Source organism: Chanodichthys erythropterus, chromosome 5, assembly GCF_024489055.1.
Source record: "Chanodichthys erythropterus isolate Z2021 chromosome 5, ASM2448905v1, whole genome shotgun sequence".
NCBI lineage: Eukaryota > Metazoa > Chordata > Actinopteri > Cypriniformes > Xenocyprididae > Chanodichthys > Chanodichthys erythropterus.
The window spans coordinates 19,938,533-19,956,824 of record NC_090225.1 but is presented as its reverse complement, the minus strand read 5'-3'; the positions used below and the strand labels follow the sequence as shown (position 1 = coordinate 19,956,824).

At 38.2% G+C, this 18,292-nt stretch overlaps 2 protein-coding genes across 3 annotated transcripts; one reads left to right on the top strand and one right to left on the bottom strand.

Moving 5' to 3' along the window:
* Positions 1–1,657: 1,657 nt before the first annotated feature.
* Positions 1,658–4,945, top strand: six1a (SIX homeobox 1a). Of its 2 annotated transcripts, none has more exons than XM_067385344.1 (2): positions 1,658–2,561; positions 3,318–4,945. In XM_067385344.1, exons 1-2 carry the CDS (start codon positions 2,002–2,004, stop codon positions 3,607–3,609), a joined length of 852 nt encoding a protein of 283 aa, XP_067241445.1. In that variant the 5' UTR covers positions 1,658–2,001; the 3' UTR covers positions 3,610–4,945. The 2 variants fall into 2 exon arrangements, with proteins under 2 accessions (XP_067241445.1, XP_067241446.1); XM_067385345.1 differs by having other exon boundaries at positions 1,658–2,502; positions 3,318–3,472.
* A 7,200-nt stretch (positions 4,946–12,145) lies between these two features.
* Positions 12,146–13,597, bottom strand: six6a (SIX homeobox 6a). Its single transcript, XM_067385343.1, has 2 exons — positions 13,026–13,597; positions 12,146–12,311 (listed from the first exon to the last, which is right to left on the bottom strand). Exons 1-2 carry the CDS (start codon positions 13,595–13,597, stop codon positions 12,146–12,148), a joined length of 738 nt encoding a protein of 245 aa, XP_067241444.1.
* Between the last annotated feature and the right edge of the window lie 4,695 nt (positions 13,598–18,292).

Here is an 18,292-nt window from a genome sequence, read left to right as displayed (position 1 = left end):
TTTTAGAATGTATTTATATAAGCGCTGAAAATACCTAAGCGGGTCACACTTCACATTATACTGTGAATTTACAAAACAACTAATACTAACGAACTTGAAATAATTCGTGATTAATTTTAAACAAATAAAGCAAAACATGTAAATTTGACTCCAGCAGCAGAAGCTCAGATGTATATTTTATTTACATTTATGATTCTCATCGAATATTTAAATTAAGTAGATTATTCTAAAATGCACTTAACATCTGCTTGCTGAGTAAACCATGTCTGCTCAATGGCATTAAAAACCATTTAAAAAAAAAAAAAAAGAAGAGGGCGGATAAACGCCTCGGTTCGACTGAACACGAATGATTGTTTTCACAGGTGTCAAGGGGACCAATTAAAGATTACACTGATACTAATTAGCATTAGGGAATATTTAGAGTCAAAAATTCTCACACCGTTCTAGAGGAAAAATAAGAGGAATATTTTTTTTTTCCAAAAAATTAAACAGCCTCAGGCGGGCCAGCTGGATTTCCCGGTGTCATGTTACGGATATCTTGAGAGATAAAGAGCTGTGACCGGGAGACTAAGAGCTCGTCAAGCTCACAAGTTATTCGCTAATGGATCGGTATAGTGTTTCAGACCCACCTTACAAAACCACACACACCAAATGCTTCAACGACATGTGCATTTTCAACAAGACGAAATTGTTAAAAAATTAAAACACTATATACACTGATAAAATAAAGGTTCTTCAATAGAGATACAGAGGTGCCAGTAGTGGGTCCTTTAAATCACATTTAAAAAATTCGAATAAATAACTATTATTGTAACCTAGATTTTTGGCATCAAGCTGAATAACTTTTATTAATTCTGATTGGAACCTTTTGAGACATTTTAAGAGTGCCTTGGCTATACAATGGATTAATCGAAGCGATATTACTACATCCATAAGTTACCAGAAAACACTATCAGAAAAAAAGTCGAATTCATGTAGATTTAAGACGGTGTATTAAATTCATCATTAAAATATGAAGACTAAAGCCATTCATTCTCAAGGCCAATGACTTCAGGAAGCTCAACTGGCAGAAATAAGACCTCAGGTAATTCATATCGTATTTTGACGCATGAAAGACAAAATGTTATTATCTCATGTATGAAATTATTTCCACATTTATTAATTAATTATTATAGATTGTTGCATGTATCATTTTTTTAATTAGTAAAACGACGTCAAGAATAATGTATTAGAATATCTTTACTTCATTTACGATAACTGAAACTGAATAACATTCTTCTGCATGTCGGACACACTCTTGAATCCTTCATCACACCTTCTGACCCTCTACAAAATTAACAAGCTGTGAAAATAACACCCAATTAGGCGCACACATTGGCCTCGTTTTTGATGATTAATTATAGAATCTATAATAGCTAATAACTAAAAACAAAACAGAAGTGCAAATCAATTATAACTGAAATTGCACATGTGAATAGTGTGATGTCAAGAAAAACACAAGGCGATGCGAATGCAGCATTCAAAGTTATGGAGGTGCTTGTGATAATTTAATAATTGATTAGTAGCCTTTCAACGGTATAGTGTGAGTGAGTGAGTGTGTGCGTGTTTGTGTGTGTGTGTGTGTGTGTGTGTGTGTGTGTGTGTACAAAGTCTCCAGTTTCAGGCCTTGACGTCCGCCCTCCGGGGAGGAAACGGAACGGATCTGTAGATGCAGTTCTGCTCTGCTGGCCGGTTCCAGAACAGACCGGGACGAGCTAATCACGGAATGACGCTGTGCTGGGGTTCTCTGTCATATATCCATACTGCATCTGATTTTCACGTGTGCAGCCCAGAAGGGTGACAGAGGTGCCACACTACCGGATAGCAGACGGTTATCAATATTGGAGCTGCATCAACAGATAAACGTGGCACGGGGCTTTTTGTCCCGGGGATCATTTGAGAGGAATACCAACAGAGCCTTGGATTAGGAGGGTATTACGTAGTGGATTGCATCGGGGCGCCATGTCAATCTTGCCCTCTTTCGGCTTTACACAGGAGCAGGTCGCGTGCGTCTGCGAGGTGCTGCAGCAGGGTGGGAACCTGGAGAGGCTCGGACGTTTCCTTTGGTCCCTGCCAGCCTGCGACCACCTCCACAAGAACGAATCCGTGCTGAAAGCGAAGGCCGTCGTGGCCTTCCACAGGGGAAATTTCCGTGAGCTCTACAAGATCCTGGAAAGCCACCAGTTCTCCGCGCACAACCACCCGAAGCTGCAGCAGCTGTGGCTGAAGGCTCACTACGTGGAGGCGGAAAAATTGCGGGGTCGCCCGCTAGGAGCTGTGGGCAAATACCGAGTACGCAGAAAATTTCCTTTGCCCCGTACGATCTGGGACGGTGAGGAGACCAGTTACTGCTTTAAGGAGAAGTCACGGGGCGTGCTGCGTGAATGGTACACGCACAACCCCTATCCATCTCCACGGGAGAAGCGGGAGCTGGCGGAGGCAACGGGACTGACCACCACACAGGTCAGCAACTGGTTTAAAAACAGGAGGCAAAGAGACCGGGCAGCCGAGGCAAAAGAGAGGTGAGATCTTGATCTAAAAAAGTAATAATAATAAATCTATAAACATGAGTGCGTGAGCTAATGCTTTCAAAAATAAAGCGAAAAATAGTTCATTATTGCAGTCACGCGCACTGAGAACAACAATATTTGACAAATTTATCACTGTATCAAAAACATAATGTAGTCACTCAAATTTTACCCTAATAATTTAACCCATGCACGATCTAATTTTATAATTTGTATAAATAATTCATATTTTATAATTATTATTACTTTGCCTGTTTTTTTTTAAATAATTTGGTTAGGACTAAAAATCTCTTTATGCTATAACGAATTTTTCTTATTGCACTGAGAATTTATTTATGCTCATGTTCGTATAATTTAATTACAATTTTTGAAAGCTTGATTCAGTATAAATACTGATTTACTGATACGTTTTGTAGTACATTCTAAAATCGCCTCGAATTCTAGAAGTTTTCTTTCGTAAATCTGTGATGACAGTTATCTTTTTAGTCATGTTGACAGACGCGAAGTCAGTGCGTAAACAATCAGAAGTTTTTTTCTTTTTTAAAAAAAAAAAAACAAAGCAAACACAAAGCATCAGCTTTTCTTTAGCAGATGTAATAATTAATTGAAAATTAAACTATTTTGAAATCATAACACTAGGCTATGTTAAAGTTAAACACTTTATAATAAGCTAATGTGTAGCCAAATTCTAGGCCTATGACATGTCACTTAGCCTGTGTACAATGTTAAAATGTAATATTCATCCAACAGAGAAAACAGCGAGAACAACGGCGTTGGCGGTAAGCAGAGCCAGCGGTCTCCGCTCGACGGAGTCAAGTCGCTCATGTCCAGCTCGGAGGATGAATTCTCTCCGCCGCAGAGCCCCGAGCACAACCCCGTGCTCCTCCTGCATGGGAACATGAACAATCCCGTGGCTCCCTCATACCCAATGCCCGGCCTCGGTGCACAGCATTCGGTGCACAGCATGCAAGGACATCCGCATCAGATCCAGGATTCACTACTGGGATCTCTAACATCCAGCCTTGTGGATTTAGGATCTTAGGATTTCTCGTTCACATTTTAAGCGACAAGACTTATAAACATAACCAATATTTACGACATTACCGCATATCCTCATGACGCAGAGGACGTTTGCTGATGTAAACTATTATGTTGCAAATGATTAGAAAAGGGGGGACGATCAAGAGTTTCTCTGAGTTTGGGGAATTTTGAGTTTACTGTAAAAGTGCATCAAATTTGTAAAACCAGCAAGGCCAATATTTAAGAATATTCACAGTATTGTTGAATGCATAAACTTTTAATAATTTATGATGTTTTAATCAAAGTTAATTTATAGAAAGTGTTCTGAATTGGACAGGGATTCTAATGAGAAAAGCATTGGTTTCAAACATCTTCAACTAAACTATAGATGTGGAGACTGGGTTTCGTTCTTTATTTTTTATTCAGTTATAGCCTAATATGTAGCCACTAGCCTACATTTACTACATTCTTGTAGTTTTAAAAACAGTGGCTCTCCAACGTCAAATTAAAAAAAAAAAAAATCATATATTGTCAAAATCTTTGAGCATTTGTCTTTGAGCGTGTTAATAAAAATATCATAAATAGACAATAAATAAACACAAAGGCATATTTAATAAAAATATGTCAATCCACGTGACACGTACAAGCCGGGAGCGAGCATGGGCGCGTGAAAAATGAGAACGCCTGAAACGTCAACAAGAAAAATTGGCCCTTATGCAGAGGGGCAGAGAGACGCCAAGGCGCCAGGCTGCGCGCAGGGCCGAGTTTGACTTTTTGACCGTTATTTAAACTGGTTAAAAACGCACATATTGAGTCACTTTAAGCCTTAACTTTACGTTTGATAAAAATTATATATATATTAGTTCAATACAATGACCGACTTAACAAAAATGCGAGCGGAAGAAAGGGGGAGTGTTGTTGTTTTCACTGAAAATTGACACGATCCGCAAGTGCCGCTCTAAAGACCCTCCACCCAATACGCCTCGTCCACCAAAACCTCTACACAACCGTCGACCCAAATTAAAACAATTGTGAACGTTTTGTTCTTCTTTGTGTACAAACTACAGGCACTGCCAAACAATTTTCAACAAATGGAAAAAATTAAAAATCGAATTTTCGCATTTAGATATAGCATTTGCTAACATTTCAGGACAGAAAGATAAAATATGACAATACATTTCCAAATCCATAATGAAAGCTAAAGTTTCTGGAATATTCTGCTGTGAGATCAGCTCGAATTCGCCAAGTCTTACCTCGATAGTCTCGTGTCAGTGTAAGTGGTTCTGAACAGAGAGTGCAGAGGGTTTCCGGGCCCTAATTAGAAACATTCTCCGGGTGTAGAGGGGCTTGATTGCAAAAATGAGGGGGACACCCTTCCAGCCTCCACAGGGTGCTGCACTACAGGAAAATTACCTTTGGAGTTCAATAAAGTCTGTTTGTTTGTTTGACTGTCTGTCTATCTATCTATATGGGATTTGAAAAGAATATTTATAGGCTATTCCCTGTCACATAAACACAGGTGATTTTTACAAAATATCTTTAGAACTGAGTGTAAATATCATATTGTGCCTGGCCTAAATTCAGGAATTCTTCCAACAATAAGGCCAATACTGGGCCTGAATGTCGGCTGTGGTTTTAATCAACAGTCTAATTATATTTTGCACATATAAACATTCCTTACATCTGCTTTCCTCTTATTGGTAGTTTCTAAAAAAAACAAACTCCAAATAGCAAAAAATTGGATTTCACTTTAGTGTTGGTGATGTAGCCAATTCTCTGTTTTCTCAACCAATTGGTAGACCACATTTTGGTAGCACAGTAAAAGATTAAAAACACTCTCTTAAACACAATATTGTTCCAAAAGGGGGTTTTCACATGCCATACAAGAACCATTTTTGGTTCCCTAAAGAACCTTTCAGTGAACAGTTCTTAAAAGAAACATTTTTTCTTAGTGTGAAGAACATTTTAATAATCTAAAGAACCTTTTTCTACTATAAACACATTTTTGTGCAATGGAAAGCTTTCATGAATGGTAAAGATTCTTCATGCACCATTAAAAAACCTTTATATTTAAGAGTGCTTATCAAACCCCAAACCGCAGTGTCATTATTAAACATCTTGTTGTTCAGTCTTCACATTGAAGTGAGAGCAGAATAAAAGCATTCTCACACTACACACATCTCAAATGATTGCTTGAGGTCAATACTTTTTAATTAAAGAATAAAAGGGAAAAAAGTGCTGTTTTTTAAATCCAAAAATATTCTCTGCTCTGGCTATAACTAATGATTTTCTACTGATGTTATGTTTAAATAATTTCTCCAACTGAAAACCATGAGAGAAATTGGACTAGACTGAGTATTGGCAAACTTCTGGTGGCGAATCTGTATGTGCCAGTCACTCTCACACACTATCTGTTTGTCAGGTATCTTCACCTGCACAGGTATTCACTCATCCAGAACTCAAGGAAACTGACCCATAAATGGGTTTTGGGGGAGGGGGGCGGCACTGAAGGAGCTTTTAAAGTGAGTCTCAAGAGAGCCAGAAGAGGGAGATTTTGTTACCGGTGATGCATAGAGCTGACAACACTTCAACCAGCCAGACCCCCGACAAAGACTAACATGTGTTTGTGGGAAAGGGATATGGGTGATACATCAGTTTTGAAATCCACTTTTCTGAAGGTCACTGAAACTGAAGCAGCCATTTCTCACTTGCAGTATTTTATCAGGACACACACACACACACACACACACACACAGAGAGATAAGATAATGCTTATATATCCAGCAAGAGGAACTGTAGGCTTAGGCTATGTGTATAGACATTTAAATTTGCACAGATGTGTTTCTCAAATTAAACATCTTGGCAATAAAAAGGTGCATCTTTGAAACAATGAATGTCAGAAGAAAAAATATGATTAATTTTGGCATCTCGTTCAGGCTTGGAAGCATTAAGCCAAAGTTTCACTCCCCAGAGAGGGAGAAAACAGGATAAAACTCTAGATGGCTCCATTAAAGAAAAAAAAAACTCAGGAAATGAAAACAGAAATATGATAGCTTCCTGTTTTTCATTGGGACTTGGAGCATTCTCCATTTGGGGTTATAATTGTTACAATGAGATCAGTGTGATATAGTCCAAAACCTTAGACACACACACACACACACCCTCATCTTGTAGTTTAATCCTGGCGTGCTTCTGCTGGCTGACATTCCAGTGGCAATTTTGTCTGTCTGGATCACCGTGATCTAGATCCACATTGATTATGGAATTCCGGTAAAGTCCTGATATCAGCGGGAGAATTGGACAGACTACACAAAAACCATTCCCTAGCATGGATTACTACAATTGGGCTTCTCTCTCTTTTCTCATCTTTTACTTCTCTTCTTACTATCTGGGTTTTCAGTCAATATGCTGTCAACACTTCTGTGATTAATTATTTAGCTAGCTATATAACTTACATATTCATTATCTAATAATGCAATTAAATTAAGCATCATCAGCTTTGAATACAATATTTCAATGAAGAGGCTTCCCTTATTTGTCTATCGCACACATTTTAAATGTCTGTACACTTTGTTTTGCTCTGTTGTCTTGACTAATTATCTCATTAGTTCTAGCAGGAGCTGGTAAGAATCATAATTACTGTGGCTGCAGGGTTACTTACCACAGTGTCTCTTCTGCCCTCTGGTGGTAATGTTAAGCATCACCTAAAGTTCGAATCAGGAAGGCTGATGGACTTCTGTTATTCTAAATCGCAGCAAATGGGTGAAAACAACGAATTATTTAGTTAAACAGTGAATATAAGTTGATCTATAGCTTTAAAATAATAAAATTAAGAGAGACTACCGGAGAAATGTGGCTATCCATGCGTCGCGGCGATAGAAAACAAGGCAAATAAGAAACTGCAAAGAAAAACAGCCTTAGATATACAAAAAACTAAAGGAGGTTGTACACACATGTTCTATAAATTACGTGTGTATCAGTTTTGTAGGCTAATGGCAAATCTTAGAAATTTTGTAGAATGAACTGTGGGCTACAAATAAACAACTTTGATAATTATTTCATGTCAAGATCAGGTATTTGGTATTTGTCTCCCCCTAGCGACTGACAGGAGGAATTGCATTATAAAACATTGTATTGTAGGCTATAAACTCTAAGCATCGTAGCCTACTGGTATAAAGTTCAGTTGTAATTTGGTGGTTGTCCTGCAGGAGTCTGTCTCCTCGGTTATTCCCGAGCACTAGATGTAGGCTACGATGGTTTTCAGGTAAGTTACCAAGCTTTTGAGTTGCCAGAAGGTTGTCGCTGTAGTAAAAATACTGTTAAGATGTTTTAATGAAAATCAATGAGAGGCTACAGATGATCATGTTGGCTATGGTCACGTGGACCGTAAAATGCTCACAGTCAAGTAGCTCTATAGTGTATTGAGAAGCTGTCAAGCTTCGGATCGAGCACAATTACTGACAGACTATCGCTTTTTCAATAACCCTTATGCTAGTTTTCTTCTGACAGCCTTTATGTGACATTAATTGTCGGCTTCATTCTTTCTGACTGAAAGTGATGAAGTACTTCACCATTGCCCCTGGATTTCAATTCACATTCGTTTTCTTTAAAGACTTAAAGTTTCCGGTTCTTGTTTGAAGTTGAGGCAGCGGTCGAAAAGCAGTTTTGTATCTTGTCAAGACAGACGACAGCGCTCTCTCATTATTGATATGTCTGTAAAGATCAGAAAAAGACATCTGCTGCACAGACATCAAGAACCTCAAATGAATCTGAAATGTTCAGGAACTTTGTGTGAGGTGAAAAAATGTTTTTTGTGCAAAATGTAATCCATTTTGACGATTTGTTCATCAGTGTCATTATTGTTATTTTATAACAACATCTGTTTCGACCCATCTAGCCTATTTTAACAATAATTTTGTCATTTCTATTTCTATTATTTTCAGAGTTTCAGTAATTATATTTAAAGTGGCCGAAAATATATAATAAACCGAAGTGGATTGGATATTTGTATCAGTGCATGTTGACGGAGGTTTATCATAGCCTTAAAGGGATTTTTCACCCAAGTAGTCCATTGTTGTTTTGGACCCCACTGACTTTCCCTGAATGGGCAAAAACAAGTTGAAGCATTCTTCAAAATATCTTCTTTTGTGTTTCGCAGAACAAAGAATGTGTTTGGAATGATGGCAGAACTGTGGTTTTTGGTGAACTGTTCCTTTAAGTTTACTTATGTTAGTCTAGATTTGAAATATGACAAACAAATCTGTTTTAATCTGATTTAAAGTGTATAAATAAATGTGAACCAATATACAAGGAAAGGTCCTGTCGTGTAGCTGTCCACGGTGCTGAATGGCGCCTATTTCACTGAGTGCGATTCTGTCATTTACAGAGCAAAACTTTTTTTTCTCCTTTTTTTTGTGTGTGAGGATTTCAGTGACATCCAGAGTCTGTAGAAGTCCATGTAGGCTACATTTGAACCATGAGTTTATCTGTAGAAGGCTATGTCTGTGTAGCACCTCAAAAGGGCGAATAATCTTTTAAATGAACTGCGTAATTTCTTAACTCTTCCGTGAACACTTCACCCACAACTAACACACCTGCTCGTTTTAGCTATACACCTGCTCGTGCTATTTCCGTTTTAGATCATAATTCGTAAGAAATGATGTATAATGAACTCATTTGTAAGTCGCTTTGGATGCTAAATAAATAAACATTTAGAACCTAAACTATATTTTTCCACAGTTATACGGTGCCGTCATTCATGGTTGTTTTGCGGCATTTGTTTCAGTATAATGGTGCAGGCAGTGGATCCGTCCGGCTAAAAAGGGCACTGAGCTGGGAGTCATGCCACGCCACATTTGACCACCAGAGGTCGCAGCCAAAACAAATTCTTCAAAATAATCATGTATTTGTGACCAAAGACAAATGCACAAATATGAACCCTGGACATTTCCGATGCTAACGGTTAGAGATTGAGTTTGATTGATATTTGTTAATTTAGCAGATGCTTTTATCCAGTGTTACTTACAAATGAGAATAATACAAGCGATTACTCTAAGGGAAAAAAAACAATTTAAGAATATATATATATATATATATATATATATATATATATATATATATATATATATATATATATATATATATATATTATATATATAAAGGCACATGGAATACTTAGCCAGTTAAATGCTTCAAGAAGAGGCATGTTTGCAGTGTTTGTTTGTTTGTTTAAAATTAATTAGACATTTGCTATTTGATTGAAGCACAACAGGCGTGACTAGCCCACAGAAACAAAAAAAAGTGTAGTTCACACAAACAATTGGCAATTATAGAAAAATCGTCTTTCACTGAGAGGAATATACAAGACTTGTACATTTTAAATAGTCACCAAAACTTAACAAGCAACCTCAGGCTACATGTATGAATGTGTAACTACGCGTCCTTTTCGAATGGGACCTTGGGTTTATTTACATATACATTTTATTTGACCATTTTCTTTCCACTTGCAGAATGACAACTATGTGCTATAAAAGCATAAATAACTGACATTGCTGTTTTTTTAGTGTCCCATCGAAAGTGATAAAAATTAGGTTTATTGGGTATATATATTATTATGATTATTAATATTATATACCTGCACTTCCAGACAGTGAACTCCTCAATTAAACGTCCCAGAACGTCACACTCTCACTCACACAAATGAAAAAAGTTTGGATTTCTGTACCTCTGGCAACCCCCGGCGGAGAGTTTTCACGCTGAGGCTTTGGGGAGGGGAAGGCGGGGTAGTTCTTTGTTAGCTCGGCCCTCTCCAACTCGTCATTAGTGCTGATTACCGTTGACCAATTTGACAACCTTATTGACTGCTAAAAAGACTTTTTCATCGTCCCACCCTGCACTCCCCAGAGCTCAAAAGAAACGGAAATTTTCCACCATTCTGTATCCAGTGTTTAAATAAAGCCGTGCTCCTTTCCCCTCCCTTGCTTTGGCTCCTATGTTCTCCTTTTTCTCGGAAGGAACACTTGGTTTGGCCCCGCCGTTGTTCAGACTGAAAGAAGATTGAAAAATACAGCTTGTGCTTTTTATTGGGAGCGTTAATGAATGGCGCGGGTTAAACCCAGGTGCGCGCCGTGAACTCTTCAGGCAGTTGGGAAACAGAGGCGCTGTGTTTTTGCGCCTGCTCCTTCACTCATTTACGACATAAACACCTTAAGCAGATTTGAGCACTAAGAACAGCGAGGCCGTGCTTTTAAAATAGCATAAAATATTTACAAACATTTATTTTTCAGCCAAATATTAAAAAATTGAAGGTTATAAAAAAAACGAATAGATTTGCTTTTTCTTTTTCTTGTAGCTTCTGGCTCTTGACAAAGATAAACCATTATTTTTGAAAATAATTACGAAAAAGATGTTTAAAAAAAAAAACAATTTAAGTATTTTGTTGTGATTACAGCCTAACAGTCGATGAATGTAAATCTGAACAATGCCACAAGGCGAATAAACCTAGATTTAAAGAAAAATATAGTAAGTTATTATAGCCACGTATATAAAACAAGCTTGTAAATTAAATGAACACAATTTTGCGAATAGACAGAACATTCATAATAAAATGAAAAATAAAGTGTATTTTCAGCAATTGGCAGCAGTGCCAAACTCCTTTGGTAATAAATTATTTGCATGAAGCTTGCTTAGACCCACTAGTAGGTTCTGTTTAAATAGCAGATCACAAGCTTAGGTTGTGTTGACATCCGGGAGAGCGTCTCGGCCTTTCGCTGACCCTGTGCTGTCAGAGCGCATTACACCACGCGAAGCGTTTTAGCCAATTACTGCTCGAGTGTGAGAGAGATTGAGCTCGCAGAGAGGCATTAAAACGTGCAACATATTTGATCCCCGTCTGTTCTAAATCTGTTCTGCAGCATGTGACATTCACATTTTGAACTGCATATGTTTACTTTGGATTGACACATGGACATCAATTAAAGAAACAAACATGAAATAACACATAATTGACTAATTGTGTCACTGGACACACTGGAATAAGTGTAAAGAAAATACCGTTGTGAATTTGCGATCGTTATTTAGTTCAACAGTGATTTTATTTTTTCAATCATGTTTTTTTTTTTTCAAATTCACGACGCTCAGCATTACGCACAACAAAAATGATATAAAAAAAAAAGCACACAAATAAAAGGCCTAGGGGCCGATGATATTTTAAATAAGCAAATAAACATCGTTTATATATTAAAAAAACAAGTGAACATTAAAACATTATTCAGTCTTTTCATGATAAAGTACGCACATACAATAATAGGTTCGGCCCTCAGATAGCCTATGAAGATTTTTTTTTTTTTTTTGTCTTTCAAAAACTCCCTTTACCTGTCTTCTTGAGAAGCACTGCGCATTTTGTTGATCACATCAACGGATGGAAAATGAAATTGTGTGACGCTATTTTTCCATCCTTCATTTTAGCCTCTCTTTGGGCCGGTTGCAGGCACTAAATTTTTGTAGTTGTTAGATTGTCTCTTACAGTTCTTCTGTTTGCTCTTTTGAAGCCTGTCACGCTAGATGTCACATTCACTGTCGCTGGAGGTGATGGAGATGGCGGAGGTGGCGGCCTTGCTCGAGAGACTGACTTCTGGGCTTGAGGCGGGACCCAGGCGGTCTACTGTCGTGTCATCGTCCCCCAGCGATCGGACCGAGCCACCGGACAGAACCTGCTGCTGTAGCCTACAGGGGTGAAACGAGACAAAATGTCAAAGACGATACACAGACATTCGTAGCTTTCAGTGGGGTAAAAAATGTCTTAAGATCTCTGATATAAGATTAATCACTCTTGGATGAAGATTGAATTATTCGACTGTGGGAAACTACTAAAATAATTTGACGAAGATAGCACAAGTGCATTTACATAAACTAATATCAAATACTGACTGCTGACAAAGTAAACTTTTCTTATAGCATTAATACAGCTTCAACACCAACATATATATATTCTTGAGTAGTGCAAAAAAGATTTATAGAAATATATGTTGCAGCATATAAAAACAAACCTTGAATTACAGAATATAAAGCATACTGTCATACTGTTTTGTTTATATAAGCTTCCTAACCCTGAGAAATTTTAATTGTATTTATTATATCTATTACGTAGAATTTCTATTGTCATAAACCATTCCGGCATGTAATGTTATGCATCAGCAGATTTGTAATAATAATAAGCACATTTTGGTAACGTGAACAAAAGCAGGTTTGCCAACAACTAGTCGATTTGGATATGAATTTGAAGTGAAATTACGCAAGAATCTCCAACGAAATCTAATGTTTATTTTTTAGGAATAAAGCTAATAATGGCAGTAAAGTAATAAATAACATTATAATAATATAACATAATAATAAGCAATTGATTAGCGTCTCTATGCAGCTCAGTGGAGATCCCTGTACCTGTTCTTGGCCGCTGCCGCCCGGTCTCTCTGCCTCCGGTTTTTAAACCAGTTGCCCACTTGTGTGGGTGTGAGTCCGGTCGCCTGCGCCAGCTCTCTTTTTTTGCTCGGGTTCGGGTAAGGGTCCTGCAGGTACCACTCTCTCAACAGATGCCGCGTCCTCTCCTTAAAGCAGTGTGTTTTTTGTTCACCGTCCCATATCGTCCGAGGCAGTGGAAACTTCTTTCGGACGCGATACTTGTCCACGGGTCCTAACGGACGCCCACGGAGTTTCTCAGCCTCCTGGTAATGCGCCTCGAGCCAGAGCGCCTGCAGCTTCGCGTGTGAGTCCTTGGTGAATTTGTGGTTCTCCAGTATGTGGTAGAGCTCGCGGAAGTTGCCCGCGTGATACGCCACGACCGCTCGCGCGCGCAGGACAGACTCGTTCTTCCCGAGGACTTCGCAGGCGGACGGCGCTACCGGGAGTGACCAGAGGAAGCGGCCGAGCCTCTCCACGTCGCCGCTCTCCTCGAGCGTCTCGCAGACCCCCGCGACCTGCTGGGGGCTGAAATTCAAGATAGGCAGCTGGAACATGGAGACTGTAATCTCTCTCTTCTTTGGCCCTCCTTTCTGGTGTTGCTCCTCGTTTGTCTCGGTCGTCTTTTTTGTTCAGCCTGCCTGTCAGAAAACGGCAAAAGTTAACAGCCGTGTCACAAAACGAGCCGGGGAGCGATGCCGTGCGGCAGGCTCAAGCAGCCTGGACGGCAAAATCTCTTCTTTGATTGAGTGTGAGCATAAAAAACTGGAAGCAAGGTGTTTTCTGAGGAGCAAAATAAAAGAACATTTAGCCCCTGCTGCCGCTATTCTATTGGAGTTGTCAGATTGGCTGCCTGGTTGCCATAGACACACGTCAATCACTGTCAGGTCTGCCAATCACGCGTGAAGCTGCACTAGATTTCAGCACCACCCAGCGCGCAACAGCGCCTTTCAGTGAAAACGTCAAAGCGTCATTTTGACCTTTACGTTTGTGCTCAGAGACGCCGAATGTAATGTTGTCGTTTGGTGGAAATCTGGAAGCAACCCCCTCTGAGTCGTCGATAAAACGATGGGAAGGAGTGTCTGTTAAAATACAGCACACTATGGGTTGAAAGACATTACAAAGACTTTCTATGAAAAGCATATGCGGTAGAAACAATAAAAATGATTGTCTATTCAAAGTTGCACTTTTTACGAAATAATTCCACAGCGAAAACGTTCCTGCATGTAAACAAAGCTTAAAATTTAAAGCTTTCCAAGATTTAGAACCTAAAATGTCATGAGCCACGAAATATAGTCTATCCAAAAAAAAAAAAAAGAAAGTTAAGAGTTGAGCGTGAGTTGTCATTGAACTACCAGTAGTCTAGGTCTATAAGCTGTCATCTCTAAAAAAAAATACAATATGGATATCATATCTCGTCAGAAAGAAAAAAAAAAAACCCTGTCAGGATGTAGAAAGAAATGTCATGCATGAAATCTATCAGAATTGGCACCACAACATATCTTGTGCGGCTGGACTAACTCCCAACCCCTAACCAACATTACAAATGATACGTAGATGCTGTCCTCTGATTTAATACCGCGCACTTCTTTTTGTGCTCGCTTAAGATGAGATGGTTGGGAGTGTCCGGTCTTATTAAGGCATGCCTCGTTTCAGAGGTAAAGTTCAGTCTGACGGAAGGGGGAAGATATTATTACACAGATACACATAACTTCAACCGAAAGTGCTTTTTGCATGTTTTATATCCAGGTATGGTTAGGCATGAAATTGTTCTTCTTTAGCCCTCTGCTAGGATAAGCAGAATGTCCACAGAATTTGAGTACATCTCAACTATTTATGTAAAATAGATGCGTTTAACGTATTGAGACTGACGACAAATTGTATATGACAGGGAACTTAAAATCCAATGGACACTGTAAAACCATTAGCATTTAACATTCTTCATCAGTAATAACATTCAAAGTAGTCGAAGAAGTCATCTGGCAATTTAAATTTTAGTTGAATTAAAAAAAACAAACAAACAAAAAAAAAAACATTAAACCTTCCGCATGTCACCCCTTCATTACAAAGCGATTGAAAACAGTAGCTTCCCAATGAAGGATTGTCAAAAATAGACCATGCACACAAAGATATCCAGCCTATTAAATCTAGGCGGAGGATCGTCTTGTGTTTGGTAACAGAGTTAATCAATTATCTATAGGCCCAAGCAGGTTTAAACCAAACAATAATGACTTGACAGTTGGCCGTAAGAATGATAGGTAGACACAATAAGACGATTAACATTTAATCTATCTCATTAGAGTTTTAACGCCGACCAATAAAATAACCAAAAACAAAGGATTTGCGATTCCCTATACGTATAAGGTGACAGGCTTTGGGGAAAAACAATACCAATGGGTCAGAAAAAGAGCTGAAATATTCAGAGTTCTGTAAATATTTCATACAGTAGCTAAGACATACTGTAAACTCAACATAGGGAATGCTTTTTGGCTTTTGATATCATTTGACGACTCTGGTCAATAAATAATGACTTTAAAAACACGGGAGGGTGAGGAGGGAAAGTCGAAAGATTTGTATTTGTTGTCAAATAACCCATTACTCTTAAAATAGCCTGACTGTAATTTCACATTCACTCAAATTGTTTTTAAACAACTACTGTCTCTGCTTAAAAACAAAATGGGACATTTATGCATGGTAGTTATCGCCCAAATAAAACGAGGAGACTCATTCGTTCCGCTCTTACTCTTTGCTTGTGCTCCGTAACTTCAGCGGCGAAATGACTGACACTCTGCGTCATGCCAAAGCGCGAGCCCGGGATGGAGCGCGCACGAGCTGAATAATAAGGATTGCACACATATAATGCCTGACACCGCTATCCCTGAACGACTGAGAGAGAAAAAGAGAGAGAGAGAGAGTAAAGATAAGGAGTGACACTCATACAAAGAGTTCTGTTATCTGCTTGTTCTCCGATACAACACAGACACACACAAATCAGAATTCATAACCCATGAATTCTGTTAGAAAAACAGATGCTTTTATCCAATGCGACTTCCAAGGTACACTGCATTTAAGATAGGTGTGTTCCCTGAGGATACATGAATATTTATAAAATGAGCATATAGGCAACATATAACATAAACAACATATAAACAATACCTGTCTATGTTATTTTTTCGCACAATCCAAAAGTGAAGTTGTTGATGGAATACCAGTATTATATAAGAATGATTTCTGAAGGATCATGTGACACTGAAGACTGGAGTAATGATGCTGAAAATAATTTTAAATCCATCACAGGAATAAATGACATTTTAAAATATATTCAAACTGAACGCAGTTATTTTAAGTAGTAATATTTCACCATATTACAATTTTTACTGTATTTTGTTCAAAAACATTAAAAAGCTTTCCACCCCCAAACTTTTGAACGGTAGGCCTATATGTTATTCTGCATATGAGAAGGCTTTTGAAACCATATTCTTTCTGTCAACGCAGCGGTTTCTTTTAAACAGAGTGCACACACATTTGAAAAATGCCATCCGCTCTGTTGTCCTCTCAGATGGTTGAGGCCGAACGCTGGATGACTCCTAGGCCAGGGATTTACGTTCTAATTAAGATATCATGTCTGGCAGAGCTGAAGTGGATTGCTAATACTCTACTGGCCCAGATAATAGCAAATGAATGAGGGATTCAATTAAATAAAGTCTTTGCTTGCTTTAGTACATAGACAAACCAGATGAGTTACAGACCTCTGTGAGTGTGTGGGCGTGTCTTTATGACAGATCGGTGTCCAGCCATGGCATTGTCCCGTTTGGATGTAATCTGGGATTTGTGGTAACAGAGAAGACCTCTTATCCTATGACCCTTCTGGCTTATCCTGCTCCCTCTCTCTCTGTTATCCAGCAGCAGGACAGGGATAAGCGACATCCATTTCCAAACACAACAGGATCCAGTTTATTTCTTTATCATTCAGTATGTCATATCTTTTTTACATTTAAGATACACTGAATCTACACAACTGCAATCTAAGTCAGTCAGTTGACTACATAGCAAAAGCAAATCTCTGATGCTGCTCTAATTTATTTTATTTTTCTTAAACACATACACCCAAAATGAAGACATGAAATATTAACCTTCATGTGTACTAATGTATTCAGTCCAAGTGCAAACAAAGTGTCACAAACAGCACACACCAATTGCTAATGTTACTGGAATCCCCTTATTAGCATAACAGAAATTAAACACCAACAAAACAACAACCATTGGCTTTTAAACCCTACAATGCAATTTCTAGTCCATCACAGACACAAATGAGACAGCCATTTTTGGTCTACATTAACTGTTACCTGGCAACCAGACACACCACTTACCCCTGATCTGAAAACCACAGCTCAGTCACAACGCTTGTACGACTTATGGTGACGTATGTGGGCCTCATATGTTTTGCTTTTTTCTTTTGAATCATAATGGAATGAAGTTAAGGATTTGATGAAGTGAATTATTTTAAACAAGCTAATAATCTCCCAACAATACATTTATGAAGAAATTGCTTCATTTACAACTGAATGTCAGTACCTGATGTGAAGACAGAAGAGGGTATATGTCATTTTAATGTCATCTTTATATACCTTTTTGATGAAGAGCCCTACAAAAAGATACTGTTTTACTGTAAACCTGAGAGCAACTTCAGATAGGGAGGGGGGTGCAGAATTTTAAAACACACTGTTAAGAAAAATCTGTCCTTTTTACAGAAAAAAAAAAAACTGTCAGCTGTTGTTGCCAGAATAATTCAGAAAAATACAGTAAAAAAATGTATATTTAGAGAACAACCTGTACATTTTTAAGCAGGTAAATCCAGTCGTCATTTTCTGCTGAACCATCATGGTAACAAACCAAAAATGACACTAAATTAATGCAAAAAACATTCATTTAACAACATAAGATGTATTATAAACCCCTAATATACATAACTGATAACAAAAAACTAAGAAGAAACAATTAAAGGTGCATTATGTAAGAATTTTGCAGTAAAATATCCAAAAACCACTAGGCCAGTGTAATATATTTTGTTCACTTGAGTACTTACAATATCCCAAATGTTTCTAACTATTTGTAAATCGTGAGAAAATTGCAATTTTAACCAAGGCTCCGGGATGTGTGAGGAGTCGCCTGTCAATTGCGTCATACCCGCATTTTGTAGAAACCATGGAAACACCAAAGACACTTTAATATTTACAAGTTTTAATAGACAA